Source organism: Dendropsophus ebraccatus, chromosome 2 (genome assembly GCF_027789765.1).
Source record: "Dendropsophus ebraccatus isolate aDenEbr1 chromosome 2, aDenEbr1.pat, whole genome shotgun sequence".
Classification (NCBI taxonomy): domain Eukaryota; kingdom Metazoa; phylum Chordata; class Amphibia; order Anura; family Hylidae; genus Dendropsophus; species Dendropsophus ebraccatus.
Window position 1 is genome coordinate 215,267,014 of NC_091455.1, and position 17,536 is coordinate 215,284,549.

Consider the following 17,536-nt stretch of genomic DNA (forward strand, 5'->3'; position numbering starts at 1 on the left):
TCAATGGATGTCTATGTAGCTGCCAGGGGAGACATCAGGGAATGAGTCGGCAGGAGGCTGGGGCGGTGGTGAGCTCTGCAGTCAGTCCCCAGCAGGGCATGTGAGTGCATCAGCGGTGACAATGTCAGCGGCGGCAGGGATGTGCATGTGATGGGGATAGCCCTGGTACTACTCCCCCATCATCTGCTCATACTATGAGCAGATGCTGGGAGGAGTAGTTTGGTGTATATGTGTTCATACATAGACATCCATAGAATGTCCAACAAGGGGCGCACTATATACAGAAGTCAATGGTACTGATGGACTTTTATATATAGTGCGCCTCCTGCTGGACCCTCCATAGGAATTACAACTGATTTGTGACGTCACGGTTTTTGAGAGAATTTGAAGTCTCCATGATGTACTAAATTAAGGGAAACAGCAGTATATGAGCATTTCCCATAATTAATGTACATTAGGAATTTGTCTAACTTTCCATAAGTAATAACATATTAAAAAATATGTTTTGGCCGGAGTTGTCCTTTAAAGGTACATGGTAAATGCATTTATTTTCTAATCTAAAACAGTCTGTATCACGTCCAAAATGTCACTTGAGCTCAGTTCAGCGCTGACACTCCCATAGAAGTCTCTACAACATGTTAAAAGGTTTTAAAGTGACAGCGCCCCTTTAAGCCTTTTACCTAAATCCTAACATACATGATTCTTAAAGGTTTTTTTTCATTTCTTTCAGATCATCTGGTGTGAGAAAGTTATATAGATTTGTAAATTAGTTCTATGTAAAAATCTCCAGTACTTATCAGTTGCTGTATGTCCTGCAGGAAGTGGTGTATTCTCTCCAGTCTGACACAGGGCTCTCTGCTGCCACTTCTGTCCATGTCAGGAACTGTACAGAGCAGGAGAGGTTTTCTATGGGGATTTGCTGCTGCTCTGGACAGAGGTGGCAGCAGAGAGCACTGTGTCAGACTGGAGAGAATACACCACTTCCTGCAGGACATACAGCAGCTGACGACTAGAGATGTTTAAATAGAAGTAAATTACAAATCTCTCACTTTCTGACACCATTTTTACAGGAGTTCCCCTTTAGCCTGTTGCCTAACATACATGATGCATCTTAATTTCCTTGTACTTGTAGCCGTTTCCTCGTGCGGTTAATGTATTAATTTTTAATTTTTTTATTCACAAAGCAAAGTGTGTAGGATGAGCGCTGCGCTGTGATTGGTCACTATGCCCAGCAGTTATACACTGTTCCCCCGCCATGTAGTGCCGTGTGTAGCACATGTGTGTGACCATCAGGCTTCTCACGGACGAGGTGACGGACAGGTTCTCAGCTATAAATGAAGAGGAATTTCCTTGTGTAAAAGTGCCGGAGACTTCAGCACCTTCCAGGGTCTCAGGAACAGGTCGCCCCCCTCCCCTCCCCCCCCCCTCCCCGCTTTATACGCCTGTTTACGCCTTTATGGCTTTGATGGTCTGAAGTTTACAGAGTAGTAAAAATAGTCATGTGATGTTGGTGCGTGTAGAGGAAGCATCGGACGGGGATGTTAGTGATTTCAGAGGAGACGGAACAGTCACAAGGTTAACGCTGCGTCACACTGAGGACATGGGAGGCCTACATGATCACAAAAGCAGAGGGCAACTGTTCTTAAAGGGGCTCTCCACATTTAATAAGATGTCCTCTAACGTCTACTGTAATCTGTGGGCAACTCTGCAGCTGTTCAGTGTTCCTGCAGCGCCTCCACAGGGGGAACAGAGTATTACACTCTGCAGGTGTTCAGTGTTCCTGCAGCGCCTCCACAGGAGGAACGGAGAATTACACTCTGCAGGTGTTCAGTGTTCCTGCAGCGCCTCCACAGGAGGAACGGAGAATTACACTCTGCAGGTGTTCAGTGTTCCTGCAGCGCCTCCACAGGGGGAACGGAGTATTACACTCTGCAGGTGTTCAGTGTTCCTGCAGCGCCTCCACAGGGGGATTGGAGTATTACACTCTGCAGGTGTTCAGTGTTCCTGCAGCGCCTCCACAGGGGGAACGGAGTATCACACTCTGCAGGTGTTCAGTGTTCCTGCAGCGCCTCCACAGGGGGAACGGAGTATTACACTCTGCAGGTGTTCAGTGTTCCTGCAGCGCCTCCACAGGGGGAACGGAGTATCACACTCTGCAGGTGTTCAGTGTTCCTGCAGCGCCTCCACAGGGGGAACAGAGTATTACACTCTGCAGGTGTTCAGTGTTCCTGCAGCGCCTCCATAGGGGGAACGGAGAATTACACTCATCCCATCGAGGGGAGAGAGAAAGTGATGATGCGGCCCAGGAGCCGAGCAGATTATTATAGAGTCTTATAGGAGAAGATTCCGGATAAATCTCGGCTCATTTCTGGGATCAGTAGTTGTGTGGCTGATATTTCAGGTGTCGTGTCAGAGTTCAGGGTGTGATCATTAACATTCATTTAAAAAATAACTAATTAATAAATAGTTTTTCCAATGAATTCATTTTATATTATTTAAGCATTTAAAGGGGTATTCTGCTCAAACATAACTTCTGATATGTTGCTGCCCATAGTGAGACTAACAATTCCTTCCATACTTGTTATTATATATTCCGTCTCCTTCCCCCAGTTCTTTCTGCTGCAGACACAAAAATCTGTGTGTGAGCTTTTCTCTCTGTCTCCCCCTTCTCCCCCCTCCCTTCTGAGACAGATGTAAACAAGTCCCTGGCAGGCTGTATGTGCAACATTGTAGCTTCTTTGTAATGCTGGGAGGGATAATCTGAGGTCAAGTTGCTGATGATCTCACTGTGATTAACCCTCCCAGCATTACAAAGAAGCTACAATGTTGCAGATACAGCCTGCCAGGGACTTATTTACATAAGCCATCTCAGAAGGGAGGAGGGGGAGACAGAGAAAAAGCTGACACACAGATTTTTGTGTCTTTAGCTGAAAGCAGCAGCTGAGACCTGGGGGAAGGAGACTGAATAGATAATAACAAGTATGGAAGGAATTGTTATTCTCACCATGGGCAGCAACATATCAAAGGTTATGTGTGAGCAGAATTTTCTTCTTTCTGCTGAAGACACAAAAATCTGTGTGTGAGCTTTTCTCTCTGTCTCCCCCTGCTCTCCCCCCCCTCTCTTTTGAGACAGCTGATGTAAACAAATCCCTGGCTGGCTGTATCTGTAACATTGTAGCTTCTTCGTAATGCTGGGAGGGATAATCACAGTGAGGTCATCAGCAACTTTACCTCAGAATAACTTAGTCCAAGCCCAGCAGGACGCTTTGCTAATACTATAAATGGCTCCTCCCCAGTCAGAGTATATGACGTCCTTCTTGCTGATCCCACTTCCACACCTGAACATGTGACCTTTGATGATTAATTCTTTTTACAGTTTTTTTTAATTTTTTTTCAGGTCGGCAACTTTTTGAAATCCCCCAAGTATCCGATCTGGGTGATCGGCAGCGAGACGCATCTCACAGTGTTCTTCACCAAGGTAAGTGGCTGACGTCACTCTCATGTCCTCCTCCAATCACATGGTGTTCTCACATACGATTGCCATAATGAGTGATATTCAGTGTATAAAAAATATATTACTCAATATACACGTACAGGCGGCCACTAGGCATATACACTACAGGCTGGACACTTTCCTAAAGGGGCATCCTGACCATCTCTATTAGCAGTGGCATCTTAAATATTTTTTATTTTTTTTGTTTGCTTTGAATTCTTAGGAACCATACACATTTAGGATCGTTTAAAGGGGTTATCCAGGATTACAGAAAGCACGGCTACCTTGTTGCTAAATGATGCCCGCCCTGTCCTCTGGAGCTGAGCTGTAATACCGCACACAACCTTTCCCTTCAGCTGATACGGCTCCACTCTTGTCCTCAGGCTCAGTCTGGGGGATTGCAGCTCCTTTCCATTGAAGTAGATTGAGCTGAATTGTAATAAACCAAGAGAAGCATACAGAGAATAAAGCCAAATGCAGATAGCGCCTTACAGTGTGTAGTGGCCATGCTGGGGTACTGCAGTCAAGTTGGCATTAAAGGGAAACTCTAGAGAAAAGTGTTTTCAAATCAGCTGGTGTCAGAAAGTTATATACATTTGTAATTTACTTCTATTGAAAAATCCCAGGTTTTACAGTACTTATCAGCTGCTGTATGTCTTGCAGGAAGTGGTGTATTCTCTCCAGTCTTTCAGTACTCATCAGCTGCTGTATGTCCTGCAGGAAGTGGTGTATTGTCTCCAGTCTGACACAGTGCTCTCTGCTGCCACCTCTGTCCATGTCAGGAACTGTCCAGAGCAGCAGCAAATCCCCATAGAAAACCTCTCCTGCTCTGGACAGTTCCTGACATGGACAGAGGTGGCAGCAGAGAGCACTGTGTCAGACTGGAGAGAATACACCACTTCCTGCAGGACATACAGCAGCTGATAAGTACTGGATGACTGGAGATGAAGTAAATTACAGATCTGTATAACTTTCTGACATCAGTTGATTTAAAAGAAAAACAAATTCTCCAGAGTGCCCCTTTAAACTGAATGCGGTACACAGTGTATGGTGCTGTCTGCTTCCCTCTCCATTCACTTCCTGTGGGGGCACAATAGCGCTGACTTACAGCGGATTCATAGGAGGACCTTCTATTAGATTATAATAACACTGATTAACTTTAACCCTTTAAAGGCCAGCCATTAGTAGAGAATATAAGGTGAGTTACTCACAGACCCTGATGCTGGATGAGGATACAGTGTTAGTGTCTCTCCGGCTGTAAGATCCATCAGGAATGTTACGTGTGGAGATTATCCCCCCTGTATCCAGAGACTCGGCCTCCGCACCTCACATACAGTCAGGGGCAGAAACTTCTAGACAAATGTGGAAAAATCCTCATGTTGTAGTGTGGTGGCGGAGGTGTCTTACCGTAATGTGTTGGGGTCTCCCCATAGGGTGTATGAGTGTGTGTCTCTAGGAGGGGGGATGTCTCCACATAGTGTGTGTATATTTGTGTGTCTGGGGGGGTGTCTCCCCAAAGTGTGTATATGTGTGAGTGTGGGGGGGGGGGGGGTCTCCCCATAGTGTGTGTGTGTGTGGGGGGTCCCCCTTATAGTGTGTGTGTGTGGGGGGGGGTCTCCCCATTGTGTGTATGTGCGTTTGGGGGATAACCTCCACATTGTGTGGGTGTGTGGGGTCTCCCCATTGCATGTTGGTAGGGTGGTCTCCCTGAAGTATGTTGGTTGGGGGGTCTCCCTGAAGTATGTTGGTTGGGGGGTCTCCCTGAAGTATGTTGGTTGGGGGGTCTCCCCATGCGATCGGTGCCCCCTCTCATGTCTGCCGGGTGATTTATGGCACTATACACTCTCACAGGAGTTTTTCCTCTGCTGGCGGAGTCCTCACACACTGATGGCTCTAAGTGATAGGTGACTCTTCCCCTGGTGACCCCGGTGGGAGTTTGCTTATCGTGACCCCTGTAATCCTTTCTATGTGTTTTACTTGTGAGCTGGGAACTATAATAAGACGCAATACAGATGTGACCTCAGTCCACACTGAAGATGAATGGATTCCCGCTCCTGTCGGGGGCCTGGGAGGATCTGTTGATGCAAAGATGAGAGGTCTGGGCTGTGTATGTGAAGTGTAGGAATATCTGCCGGGCCGCCCCCGTCCCCCGGAGATTTATGGCTTCTTTCTATGGAAACCTTCAGCTTCTTATAGTCTACAATGTTAGAACATAGACTCCCCTTCTCTACATCTTTGTATGTAGAAATCATATCACATGGATATTCGAACCTTAACCCCTTCAGGACCAACCATGTAACTGTACGTCCATGTTTTGTGGTGTGCTCACACTCATGGACATACAGGTACGTCCTCTGATGAAACGAGCGCAGAAACTGTGCCTGTGCCGTCCACGGCGGGTCCCGGTTGTCAGAAACAACTTAGTACCCACCCAAATGTCGAGACCCGATCCCTATAAAACACACACAATGCAAATAATAAATGTAGGGGGAACACACACACATTATATATATATATATATATATATATATATATATATATATATATATATATATATATATATATATATATATATATCTATCTCAAAGATCCCAGGATGATATATACTCACTATATACTAAACAGATTGGGTCCTCTGTGTCTGTCAGCTCCTGGGGTGATATATACTCAGTGTATACTATGGGCTACTCCCGGGGATATTATATATATATATTGACTGTATACTGACTGGGTTTCTGAGGTTATCCACGCACTTGACTGACAGTCGCCTCCACTGGGGGCAAGAAAAAAAATCATGTTCTTCCAGGAATTTAGATTGTGAAAGAAAAGGAAATTCCCGACTTCTTACGGCTTCTCATTGATCTAATTTCATTTCCTCCAGGTTTTTTTTTCCTCCTAATCTTCAAATAATTCTGCAGATTGATGAAGATTGTAAGTGATTCATCCGATCTATATCTGCACTTTCCTCCAGGATTAGTGGGAAGTGGAGGAAGATAAAGCACCGCACAGAATTCTGGGTTAAAGGGGTTGTCCTGGCTTAGGAAACATGGCTGCTTTCTTCCAGGCATAGCGCCCCTCCTGTCCCAGCTCAGTTACAATTTAGCTCCATTCACTACAATGTAATACCACACACAACCTGAGGACAGGAGGGGGGAGCGCTGTTTTTGCAGAGTAGCTGTATTTTTATTTTTATTTTTCAAATTTTGAATAACCCCTCTAAGAGCCCTAGGAACCCTTTTTCTAGGGGCCTTGCGTTGTATGTGATGGATATTATAGTCTATATAAGAATACCCCTGCAGTACCATGCGTTGTATGTGATGGATATTATAGTCTATATAAGAATACCGCTGCAGTACCATGCGTTATATAGAATGGATATCATAGTGTATATAAGAATACCGCTGCAGTACCATGCGTTGTACGTGATGGATATTATAGTGTATATAAGAATACTGCTGCAGTACCATGCGTTGTACGTGATGGATATTATAGTGTATATAAGAATACTGCTGCAGTACCATGCGTTGTACGTGATGGATATTATAGTGTATATAAGAATACCGCTGCAGTACCATGCGTTATATAGAATGGATATTATAGTCTATATAAGAATACCGCTGCAGTACCATGCGTTGTATGTGATGGATATTAGTGTATATAAGAATACCGCTGCAGTACCATGCGTTATATAGAATGGATATTATAGTCTATATAAGAATACCGCTGCAGTACCATGCGTTATATATAATGGATATTATAGTGTATATAAGAATACCGCTGCAGTACCATGCGTTGTATATAATGGATATTATAGTGTATATAAGAATACTGCTGCAGTACCATGCGTTGTACGTGATGGATATTATAGTGTATATAAGAATACCGCTGCAGTACCATGCGTTGTATGTGATGGATATTAGTGTATATAAGAATACCGCTGCAGTACCATGCGTTATATAGAATGGATATTATAGTCTATATAAGAATACCGCTGCAGTACCATGCGTTATATAGAATGGATATTATAGTCTATATAAGAATACCGCTGCAGTACCATGCGTTATATAGAATGGATATTATAGTGTATATAAGAATACCGCTGCAGTACCATGCGTTATACGTGATGGATATTATAGTGTATATAAGAATACCGCTGCAGTACCATGCGTTGTATATAATGGATATTATAGTGTATATAAGAATACTGCTGCAGTATCATGCGTTATATATAATGGATATTATAGTGTATATAAGAATATCGCTGCAGTACCATGCGTTGTATATAATGGATATTATAGTGTATATAAGAATACCGCTGCAGTACCATGCGTTGTACGTGATGGATATTATAGTGTATATAAGAATACCGTTGCAGTACCATGCGTTATACGTGATGGATATTATAGTGTATATAAGAATACTGCTGCAGTACCATGCGTTGTATGTGATGGATATTATAGTGTATATAAGAATACCGCTGCAGTACCATGCGTTGTATGTGATGGATATTATAGTGTATATAAGAATACTGCTGCAGTACCATGCGTTATATATATAATGGATATTAGTGTATATAAGAATACCGCTGCAGTACCATGCGTTGTATGTGATGGATATTATAGTGTATATAAGAATACCGCTGCAGTACCATGCGTTATACGTGATGGATATTATAGTGTATATAAGAATACCGCTGCAGTACCATGCGTTATACGTGATGGATATTATAGTGTTTATAAGAATACCGCTGCAGTACCATGCGTTGTATGTGATGGATATTATAGTGTATATAAGAATACCGCTGCAGTACCATGCGTTATACGTGATGGATATTATAGTGTATATAAGAATACCGCTGCAGTACCATGCGTTGTATGTGATGGATATTATAGTGTATATAAGAATACCGCTGCAGTACCATGCGTTATATATATAATGGATATTAGTGTATATAAGAATACCCCTGCAGTACCATGCGTTGTATGTGATGGATATTATAGTGTATATAAGAATACTGTAAAAAACTGCAGACTGCACAAAAGTGGAGGGAATTTTTTTTTTTATAATAATAGAAAAAATAATTTTACATAAACACGAGTGCAAGGTAGTTATGAGAAGATGCGTCCACCGGCGTCCGTCATGTATAGAGAGTGTAAGTGTGAGGTGGTGCCGGAGTTCTCCCTGTCAGTGGTCATGTGTACAGCATGAGAGCGATATAAAATATTTATAGATATACAGGATATCACGAGGTATACAGCTCTGTAGTATTATAGGCTATAGGATTATATCACATGATAACCACTACAATGCATTATCACGTATCACACGGGAGGGTGGGAAGGTATATGCAGCCTGGGCCCCGGATAGGACTTATTGCTCCAGAATTAACATATTTGCTCAGAAGCTTAAAGCGGCACTCCGGCGGGGGGAAAAAATTCTTTCAAATCAACCCGTGTTAGAAAGTTATTTAGATTTGTAATGTACTTCTAGACAAAAAAAAAAAAAATCTCCAGTCTTCCAGTACTTATCAGCTGCTGCATATCCTGCAGGAAGTGGCATATTCTCTCCAGTCTGACACAGTGCTCTCTGCTGCCACCTCTGTCCATGTCAGGAACTGTCCAGAGCAGGAGAGGTTTTCTATGGGGATTTGCTGCTTCTCTGGACAGTTCCTGACATGGACAGAGGTGGCAGCAGAGAGCACTTTGTCAGACTGGAGAGAATACACCACTTCCTGCAGGACATACAGCAGCATTCGTGTTTAGTGCAGTACATGGTGGAGTATACACAGACGCTGCATTATACATGAATACATATACTGATTTCCTCCCCAAGTACGATGCTTCCTTCACTTAATCCTCGGGATGACACTAACAAGAGTCGACTCATCTGCCAGGTACGTCCGACCGTTTCTGGCGTATAACACGGCACCGATGTCATAACAATGGTTAAGATGCCAGAAAAATCATCAGTCTGGTTTGGAAGAGCTCCGCACACAGTCAGTGGGATGCAGCTATGTACAGAAGGGATGGGGGACCTTCAGCTCTTACAGAACTACAACTCCTATCATGCCTGGACGGCTGCAGGTTCCCCATCCCTGATGTAAAGGTTGGGGGGGATAGGCTTCCGCCGATGGTCTGGTTCCTAACCTCCTGGTGATGTGAGCGGGATCCTGGTCACCGTGAATGTTCATGCTTGGTTGCTGCAGACCATGGAGATGTAATTGCCCCCAGGGACACCAAGCAAATGATTTCCTTTCCAGAGTAAGCGATCCCTCTCTCTGCCATCTGGTTTGCGTTCCCCTTGTTATACATAGACTGGTACTCTTCATTTGGCGGCTCAGCACCCTCATATTGGGTAATGACAGGGAGCTTAGCTATGACCTCACTGCAGCTGCGGGCGGGGGTCTTACATGTCCTGCCGCCTCGCAGCGCTATGGAACGTGCCCGCAGTGGTTCAGGAAGCCGTCCATCGATGGTCCCCTCCACCGGCTGCTGTAATGAGAGAAGCATGGCCGATGGGACTGGGAGCTCATCTGTAGTCACGTCTGCTTGTCGTGATCGATGGGATCCGTGCCGGTGTGACGGGGGAGCAGAAGGAATGGAGGAAATGACACTTATATTCCTGGAATCCTTGTAAAACAGCACATACTGTATGTAACGTGTCAGCACTGTATTACTGGGGTCATCCTGCTGATGGGGTCACTGTAACACTGCTGCAGCCGGGCAGCATTCTCAGGAATCCTGGTATTCCTATATTAGGCTTATATGATATATCTCCTCTATTAAACTCCAGAGCTGCACTCACTATTCTGCTGCTGGGGTCACTGTGTACATACATTACATTACTAATCCTTTACTGATCCTGAGTTACGTCCTGTATTATACTCCAGAGCTGCACTCACTATTCTGCTGCTGCTGGGGTCACTGTGTACATACATTACATTACTAATCCTGTACTGATCCTGAGTTACGTCCTGTATTATACTCCAGAGCTGCACTCACTATTCTGCTGCTGCTGGGGTCACTGTGTACATACATTACTGATCCTGAGTTACGTCCTGTATTATACTCCAGAGCTGCACTCACTATTCTGCTGCTGGGGTCACTGTGTACATACATTACTGATCCTGAGTTACATCCTGTATTATACTCCAGAGCTGCACTCACTATTCTGCTGGTGGGGTCACTGTGTACATACATTACTGATCCTGAGTTATGTCCTGTATTATACTCCAGAGCTGCACTCACTATTCTGCTGGTGAGGTCACAGCGTAACAGTTGTTCCTCTGCTCTGACAACTTAGCCTTATATCGCACTGTTAGGGCTCTGCAGTAGTTACTTAGAAGAACACCTTGGAGGTCAGTGTGCCACACAGTACAGATCCGTGTTCTGCCCCCTCAGTGTCACAGCTGATCACAGTCGGAGTAGTTTGCATCGTATTGGGATCAGATGTGACAAGTAGACGGGTTATAAAAGCCTTTCTATAGGGGAGTCGATGAATGTGATACCCGTAGTATGGACCTGTTATATAGAAGTAGATGAATGTGATACCCGTATGGACCTGTTATATAGGAGTAGATGAATGTGATACCCGTAGTATGGACCTGTTATATAGGAGTAGATGAATGTGATACCCGTAGTATGGACCTGTTATATAGGAGTAGATGAATGTGATACCCGTATGGACCTGTTATATAGAAGTAGATGAATGTGATACCCGTATGGACCTGATATATAGGAGTAGATGAATGTGATACCCGTAGTATGGACCTGTTATATAGGAGTAGATGAATGTGATACCCGTATGGACCTGTTATATAGGAGTAGATGAATGTGATACCCGCAGTATGGACCTGTTATATAGGAGTAGATGAATGTGATACCCGCAGTATGGACCTGTTATATAGGAGTAGATGAATGTGATTCCCATATGGACCTGATATATAGGAGTAGATGAATGTGATACCCGTATGGACCTGTTATATAGGAGTAGATGAATGTGATACCCGCAGTATGGACCTGTTATATAGGAGTAGATGAATGTGATACCCGTAGTATGGACCTGTTATATAGGAGTAGATGAATGTGATACCCGTATGGACCTGATATATAGGAGTAGATGAATGTGATTCCATATGGACCTGTTATATAGGAGTGTAGATGAATGTGATACCCGTATGGACCTGATATATAGGAGTAGATGAATGTGATACCCGTATGGACCTGATATATAGGAGTAGATGAATGTGATACCCGTATGGACCTGATATATAGGAGTAGATGAATGTGATACCCGTATGGACCTGATATATAGGAGTAGATGAATGTGATACCCGTATGGACCTGATATATAGGAGTAGATGAATGTGATACCCGTATGGACCTGATATATAGGAGTAGATGAATCTGATTCCCATATGGACCTCACTTATGGAGATCACTTACCTCCCCGATTCCAGCGCCAGGAAGTGGCCACGGACGGTTGTACGGGGCGGCGCAATCCAAGACCCGGCGCTGGAACCGGGGAGGTAAGTGATCTCCGCCGTCCATAACCACCCCTTCCCGGAGTACCCCTTTAGGGTCTGTTCACACGTACAGACTCGCCGCGTAAAACTCGCTCAGAACTCGCATGAAAGTAGCTGCGTTTTTTGTGGTGTTGAACTTGCCTGTGAAAATCAAAACTCGCCTGTGAAAATCGCACCAAACACGCAGTGAGAATACACATACATTGACTCGATAGCAACCAGTATCGCTGTGGATTTGTGTGCGAGAAACTCACAGCGATAAATATGCAGCGAGTCTACGTGTGAACAGACCCTTAAGCAGAGAATCACATGCTGTCTCTTCCCCATCTCGCTGGAGCCGCATTGACTGCATAATCATCTCCATACAGATGTGGACGGGTGAGCGTTTCTGCAGAACAATGTGCGGCTGAGCGGAGATGGACGTGGTGTCGGCTGAAGCTTTTTAGCCTGAAAATAAATCTGCAATTAATTTTTATGATTTGAGGCCAAGTATGTGCAGGGTTTCCCAATCCTGAGGTGTCTGCAGAACTTCAGAAACCTCATCTCTGTTCTGAACCAAACAGTTCACCAAAACTTTTTTCCTTTAAAATCAACCGGTGTCAGAAAGTTGTATAGATTTGTAATTTACTTCTATTACAAAATCTCCAGTCTTTCAGTACTTATCAGCTGCTGTATGTCCTACAGGAAGTGGTGTATTCTCTCCAGTCTGACACAGTGCTCTCTGCTGCCACCTCTGTCCATGTCAGGAACTGTCCAGAGCAGCAGCAAATCCCCATAGAAAACCTCTCTAGATCTGACTGGAATTTTAAGCCAGGCCAGACAGATCTCCAGAAGGTGACGGCTGTTTGGGGGTTATTGTCCTGGTCAGTATTGAACAGGGTAAAACTTTTTTTCCTACCTCAAATGCTTATTGTAAAAATTACTTAAAATGAATGTGTCATCAGAAAATGACTTATTGTATAAATAATGTTTTTATGTTAAAAAGATTTTATAAGAATTTTTTGTGACATTTCTTATAATTTTCCATCTTTCTATCTATATTATTATTTAATCCTAATATCTTGCAGTTCTCATTCTCACCACTGGGATTAAAACTAAGCTGAGACTTCCTGTAGTGTCTGTGGTGATAAGAGGAGGCAACAGTAAAGTGATCTGTACAGCATAGCAGCATCATGTGACACCATTAGATAGAGGAGACAATAGCAGCTGCCTGGGGAATGACCTCTTCACAGGTCTCAAGGGGACAGAGTCTGTCTATTGTCATCTATGTCCATGAGTCTTACTGCAAAGCATGTCACTAAATGCCGTTAACAGCAGCACAGGCAATATGGCCGCCCCCATAACAATGTACAAAAATCGAAATAAAAAAAAAAATTAGTCAGAAAATAGAAGCAGATTACAATAAAAGAACAAGTTTTAGTGTCTAACTCTAATCAGTATCAGAAAATCTAGGGGACGCATTCCCTTTAAGGCCCCGTTCACATCTGCCCCTGCGGCTTCTTTCAGGGTCTGTGTTAAAGATTCTGTTCTATCAGCCAAATATCTATCAGCCAAAGCAGCGAGTAACCGACCCTATAGAACATTTCTTACCCGGCTCTTCTGACATCTCTGTCCTCTTCTTTCCCCTGAGGATGCCGCAGACGCAGGTCCCGGTGGGGGATTAACTATGTGGCCCCATCACCATTTATTAGTTTTGATGTGACACGTGTCAAAAGATTTTTTTATTTTTTTCCTTCCTCAATAAATACCAATGAAGCGTTTTATGATTTTGAGTACCGTGGAATTTCTGCCCCTAAACCCGTCGTGTACAGACAGGCTATTGATTTCAGCGCTGAGTTGTGTTCGCTCAGTTTCCCTGTGATGAAGCTTCATGAGCAATAAAGACTTCCTAATAGATTACAGCAGGGGGTTATGTTCACAGCAACTGGAACCTCGTGATCGTCTCAAGGAGAGGCTTTCTATGGGGATTTGCTACTGCTCTGGACAGTTCCTGACACGGACAGAGGTGGCAGCAGAGAGCACTGTGTCAGAGTGGAGAGAATACACCACTTCCTGTAGGACATACAGCAGCTAATAAGTACTGGAAGACTGGAGATTTTTATATACCAGTTAATTTACCTTTTTTTCTGCCGCTTCATGTAATAGCTCACCTGCGATGTTAGATGATCGTTGTCTTTCAATATTTTCTGACAGATCGGCGCTCACTTCCTCCTGTAGATCGGGCCGTGTAATAGGGCCATTTTTCTCTCACACAGTTGCTTCTCGGATATAACCATTTCGGACAGTGCGGTTATTGATAGGTCACGGTCACTGGGTAGAGTGTGACACGCAAAGGAAATCTCTCATTATTCCGTCCGTTGCTTATTGAAGGCGTCGTGAGGAATTTTCTATCCGCTATGAATGGTTTATGTTCCTTCGCTCCTCAAAGAGCTTCACGCATTCCAAGACATCTCAGCTCCGCTCATAGTCGACAATCCGGGAACTTTTTCTTCTCTTCTGAATCATGGAAATTGGAAGCATTAACAAAGCATATCCCTGGCCGTGTAAGCGAAGATGACATATATTCATAGTATACACGTGCACCCTGATGTAGTGTATAAATCAGGAGAGATATGATGGGGCCCCGCCACCATAGATCACTGTGTTATGAAGACTACTACATTTTTATTGCACAAGCTATTAACCACCAGGACCAGTGCTAAAATGAGATCAACTGGAGCAACTGGTGTCCCATCGTTCTGCCTTTGATCACCGGTGACAGAGAAAGTTGGGTGCAGCCATAGGGAGTCCGGGAAACTTGGTTGCAGCCACACCAAAAATCAAGCCCACCTACCATTTGATGTCTATCCTAAGGATAGGCTATCAGTTTAAACCCTTTTTAAAGGAAAAGTCCATGCACCTACCTCCCCCGACTCCAGCGCTGAATCTTTATTTCTATATAATCGGCATGGCAATTTATTGACCATCCTTAGTATCGGAATATAGACTCCCATTATGTCATCTGTTGGGGACTTTGGTCATCTGCATGTTCTGGAATTAATATTAAGGTGCCCAATTTTGGCAAGATCAGTCAACAATCTAATGATGTATGGAAGGGTCTTGACCCTCTTGATGCCAACGTTTCTGAATGATTCTTATTTCCGCATTGCCTGTGTATATATATATATATATATATATATATATATATATATATATATATATATATATCGACCATCATCTTTGAGATGACCGTCCCTGTAGAAGATTATTTTTCGATGCAATTTTGGGTGGTCACGGCAAATCGGTTTCTCTGTATACAGCCCTGGGATCCATAAATTTAGTATTCGCTAACGTCATCAGTCACACCATCTCGGATACCTCCTTTGATGTTCCCCGTTTCCCTGACTGGATGGTAGCGGCTCGGTAGTTGGAGTGACACTGATTGAATGGCAGGAATGTTAATAGGAAACATTAGCTATGGAAATGGTCCCTAAATAGCCGAGCAGCTCACGCTCCATCACAAAGATAAATCCCAGTCTCCTTCTAGGGTAGAAAATTTATCTTAGACATCCTGATACTTTTACAGAATTCTTTTTTGGTCCCGGTATTTGTTGGAATAATATCCTGGGAGATGCCTTAAGTTTGAGTAGTACAATTTGATGTTTCATACTGAATCATTTTTGGTAAAATACATGTTCTTTGTGTCACTGTGAGTCAACCGGTTTGGGACGAGGGGAATTTACTGAGTAATATGAAGGTCTTTCGGGAACTGTAATGGACAAGTGCAGCCATTGCTACAGAAGTAGCCCCATAAAGATTCCTATTCACTGTTCGAACCTTTCTAGGTGACCAGTACTAGCTGACTATTATTTGTATATAACATTGTGGTGGCTCTCCTCCATCACATGTGATCAGCAAAGAAAAGGGTCATACGAATTTCAGGTCGCAATTCTTACATTTTCATGGAGTTAGGCCATCACCAGAGATATCAGGCAGCTGCTACTCTTTTCTCCCCATTAAGAACAGTCTTTTACTCTCCTGGACTGATGCTTATGTATGGTGAGAGAGGGAGGAAAAGCGCCTGGTTGAATGAATGAATGAATGAATGAATGAATGGAATTCTCTAAGCTGCAGTTTGGCACTAGTTGTAACATCTGTGGCTTTCAACCCCTAATCCCTGCAAGGGAGCGTGGACTTTGCTGCCGGAAGATTCCCTGATCGCTATTCCCAGAGAAGTCACGTATTAGTGGTGCAATCCAAATGGTGGACCAGTGAAGAATGTGGTCGAGTCATCATCACTAGGAGAGCTGTCTTGAATGTTAGTGAGGGTCAAGACCAGAAGTAGAACCCCAAATACCAGGTGGACAGTTTGAACACCAAGGCATGAGCGTGACCAGGAACAGATTTAGGTTTAGGGCAATCAAAATTTTAGGGTTCACATAAATTATCTTTATGTCAAGAAAACATTACTTACGTGGAGCGTCTACCTTGGCCACAACGAGCAGTGATCCTTTTCCCTATGTGGAATCCACCTGGCCGTCATCTTGAAAATCAAACCTTAATCTACTCCCTGTCTAATGATTTAGTGTGTTTGGGGGTCCAGGATCATGGTCAGTAGTAGGAACGTAATGAACACCAAACACTTGTCAAAGCATGGAACGACGATTCCCCATGAAATACGCCTCAAGGTCTATCATCATCTTTGAACCCAAGTTGCCTTGGGAGTCCGTTTGACGGTGGCATGATACCATGTCGAAAAGGATGGGGGCCACAGGAGAAGAAGAGGCCATCAGCTGGAGCCAAGACTGGACTGGATTAGGTGAATAATAAGAATATTTCTCCTCTTTCATCTTCGAGACGTTGTAGGGGTTCAGGCAGTCTTCCATACATGTTACACGCTTTTCCTTCACAGTACGATCATCCAGAACATTTAATAATCTGGTACCTGTAAAATCTGATTACTGGTGAATTAAAGGGATGTTATTCAATACAGAAGCTTTTCATAAACCCGTAAAATCGTAATTCTCTTAACCATAGTCAGATACATTCCGTACCTGCGCTGACCACCTGATATCGGGCTTCATGCTTATACATTCAGATTCCCCCCGATTCTGCCGGCGTGACTAATCCAAGACTGTTTTCGGTCTAGACGATGATCAGAATTCCTTTCCAGGGTCGCTTAATAAAACTCCTAAGTATGGTTACCACCACTTTATTTCTGGTTAACCCTTTCTTGGAGTATGACTTGCCTGAAGTGCTTGTGCGTGATTTGGTGACGGTAATAGGTAAGTGCTTTTTTTGGTTTCTACAATCCCACTTCAGCACTTCTGCAGCTGCAGGAAAGAATTTCTAAGGTAACTAGATTTACTGTTTCAGTAGCACTTTAGGTGTTGAAAATCCCTTTAAGACGACTTTTCCTTGAAATCTAATCTTCCGGTGAGAGCCACCATGGAGTTAATGTCGGCATATTGCGCTCTGTGATTCCTATTTAGTTGTTCTTACCTCTAATCCTCTTCATTCTACAACATAAATTCTCATTT

At 43.6% G+C, this 17,536-nt stretch overlaps 1 protein-coding gene across 2 annotated transcripts in view; it reads left to right on the forward strand.

Annotated features, from left to right (window-relative positions):
- MINDY3 (MINDY lysine 48 deubiquitinase 3) overlaps positions 1 to 17,536 on the forward strand; it is a 77,796-nt gene that overhangs the window by 21,660 nt on the left and 38,600 nt on the right. For both annotated transcript variants that reach the window (XM_069959478.1, XM_069959479.1), the window contains one exon: positions 3,398 to 3,478. In XM_069959478.1, the coding sequence (XP_069815579.1) occupies positions 3,398 to 3,478 (81 nt within the window). The remainder of the gene's footprint in view (positions 1 to 3,397; positions 3,479 to 17,536) is intronic.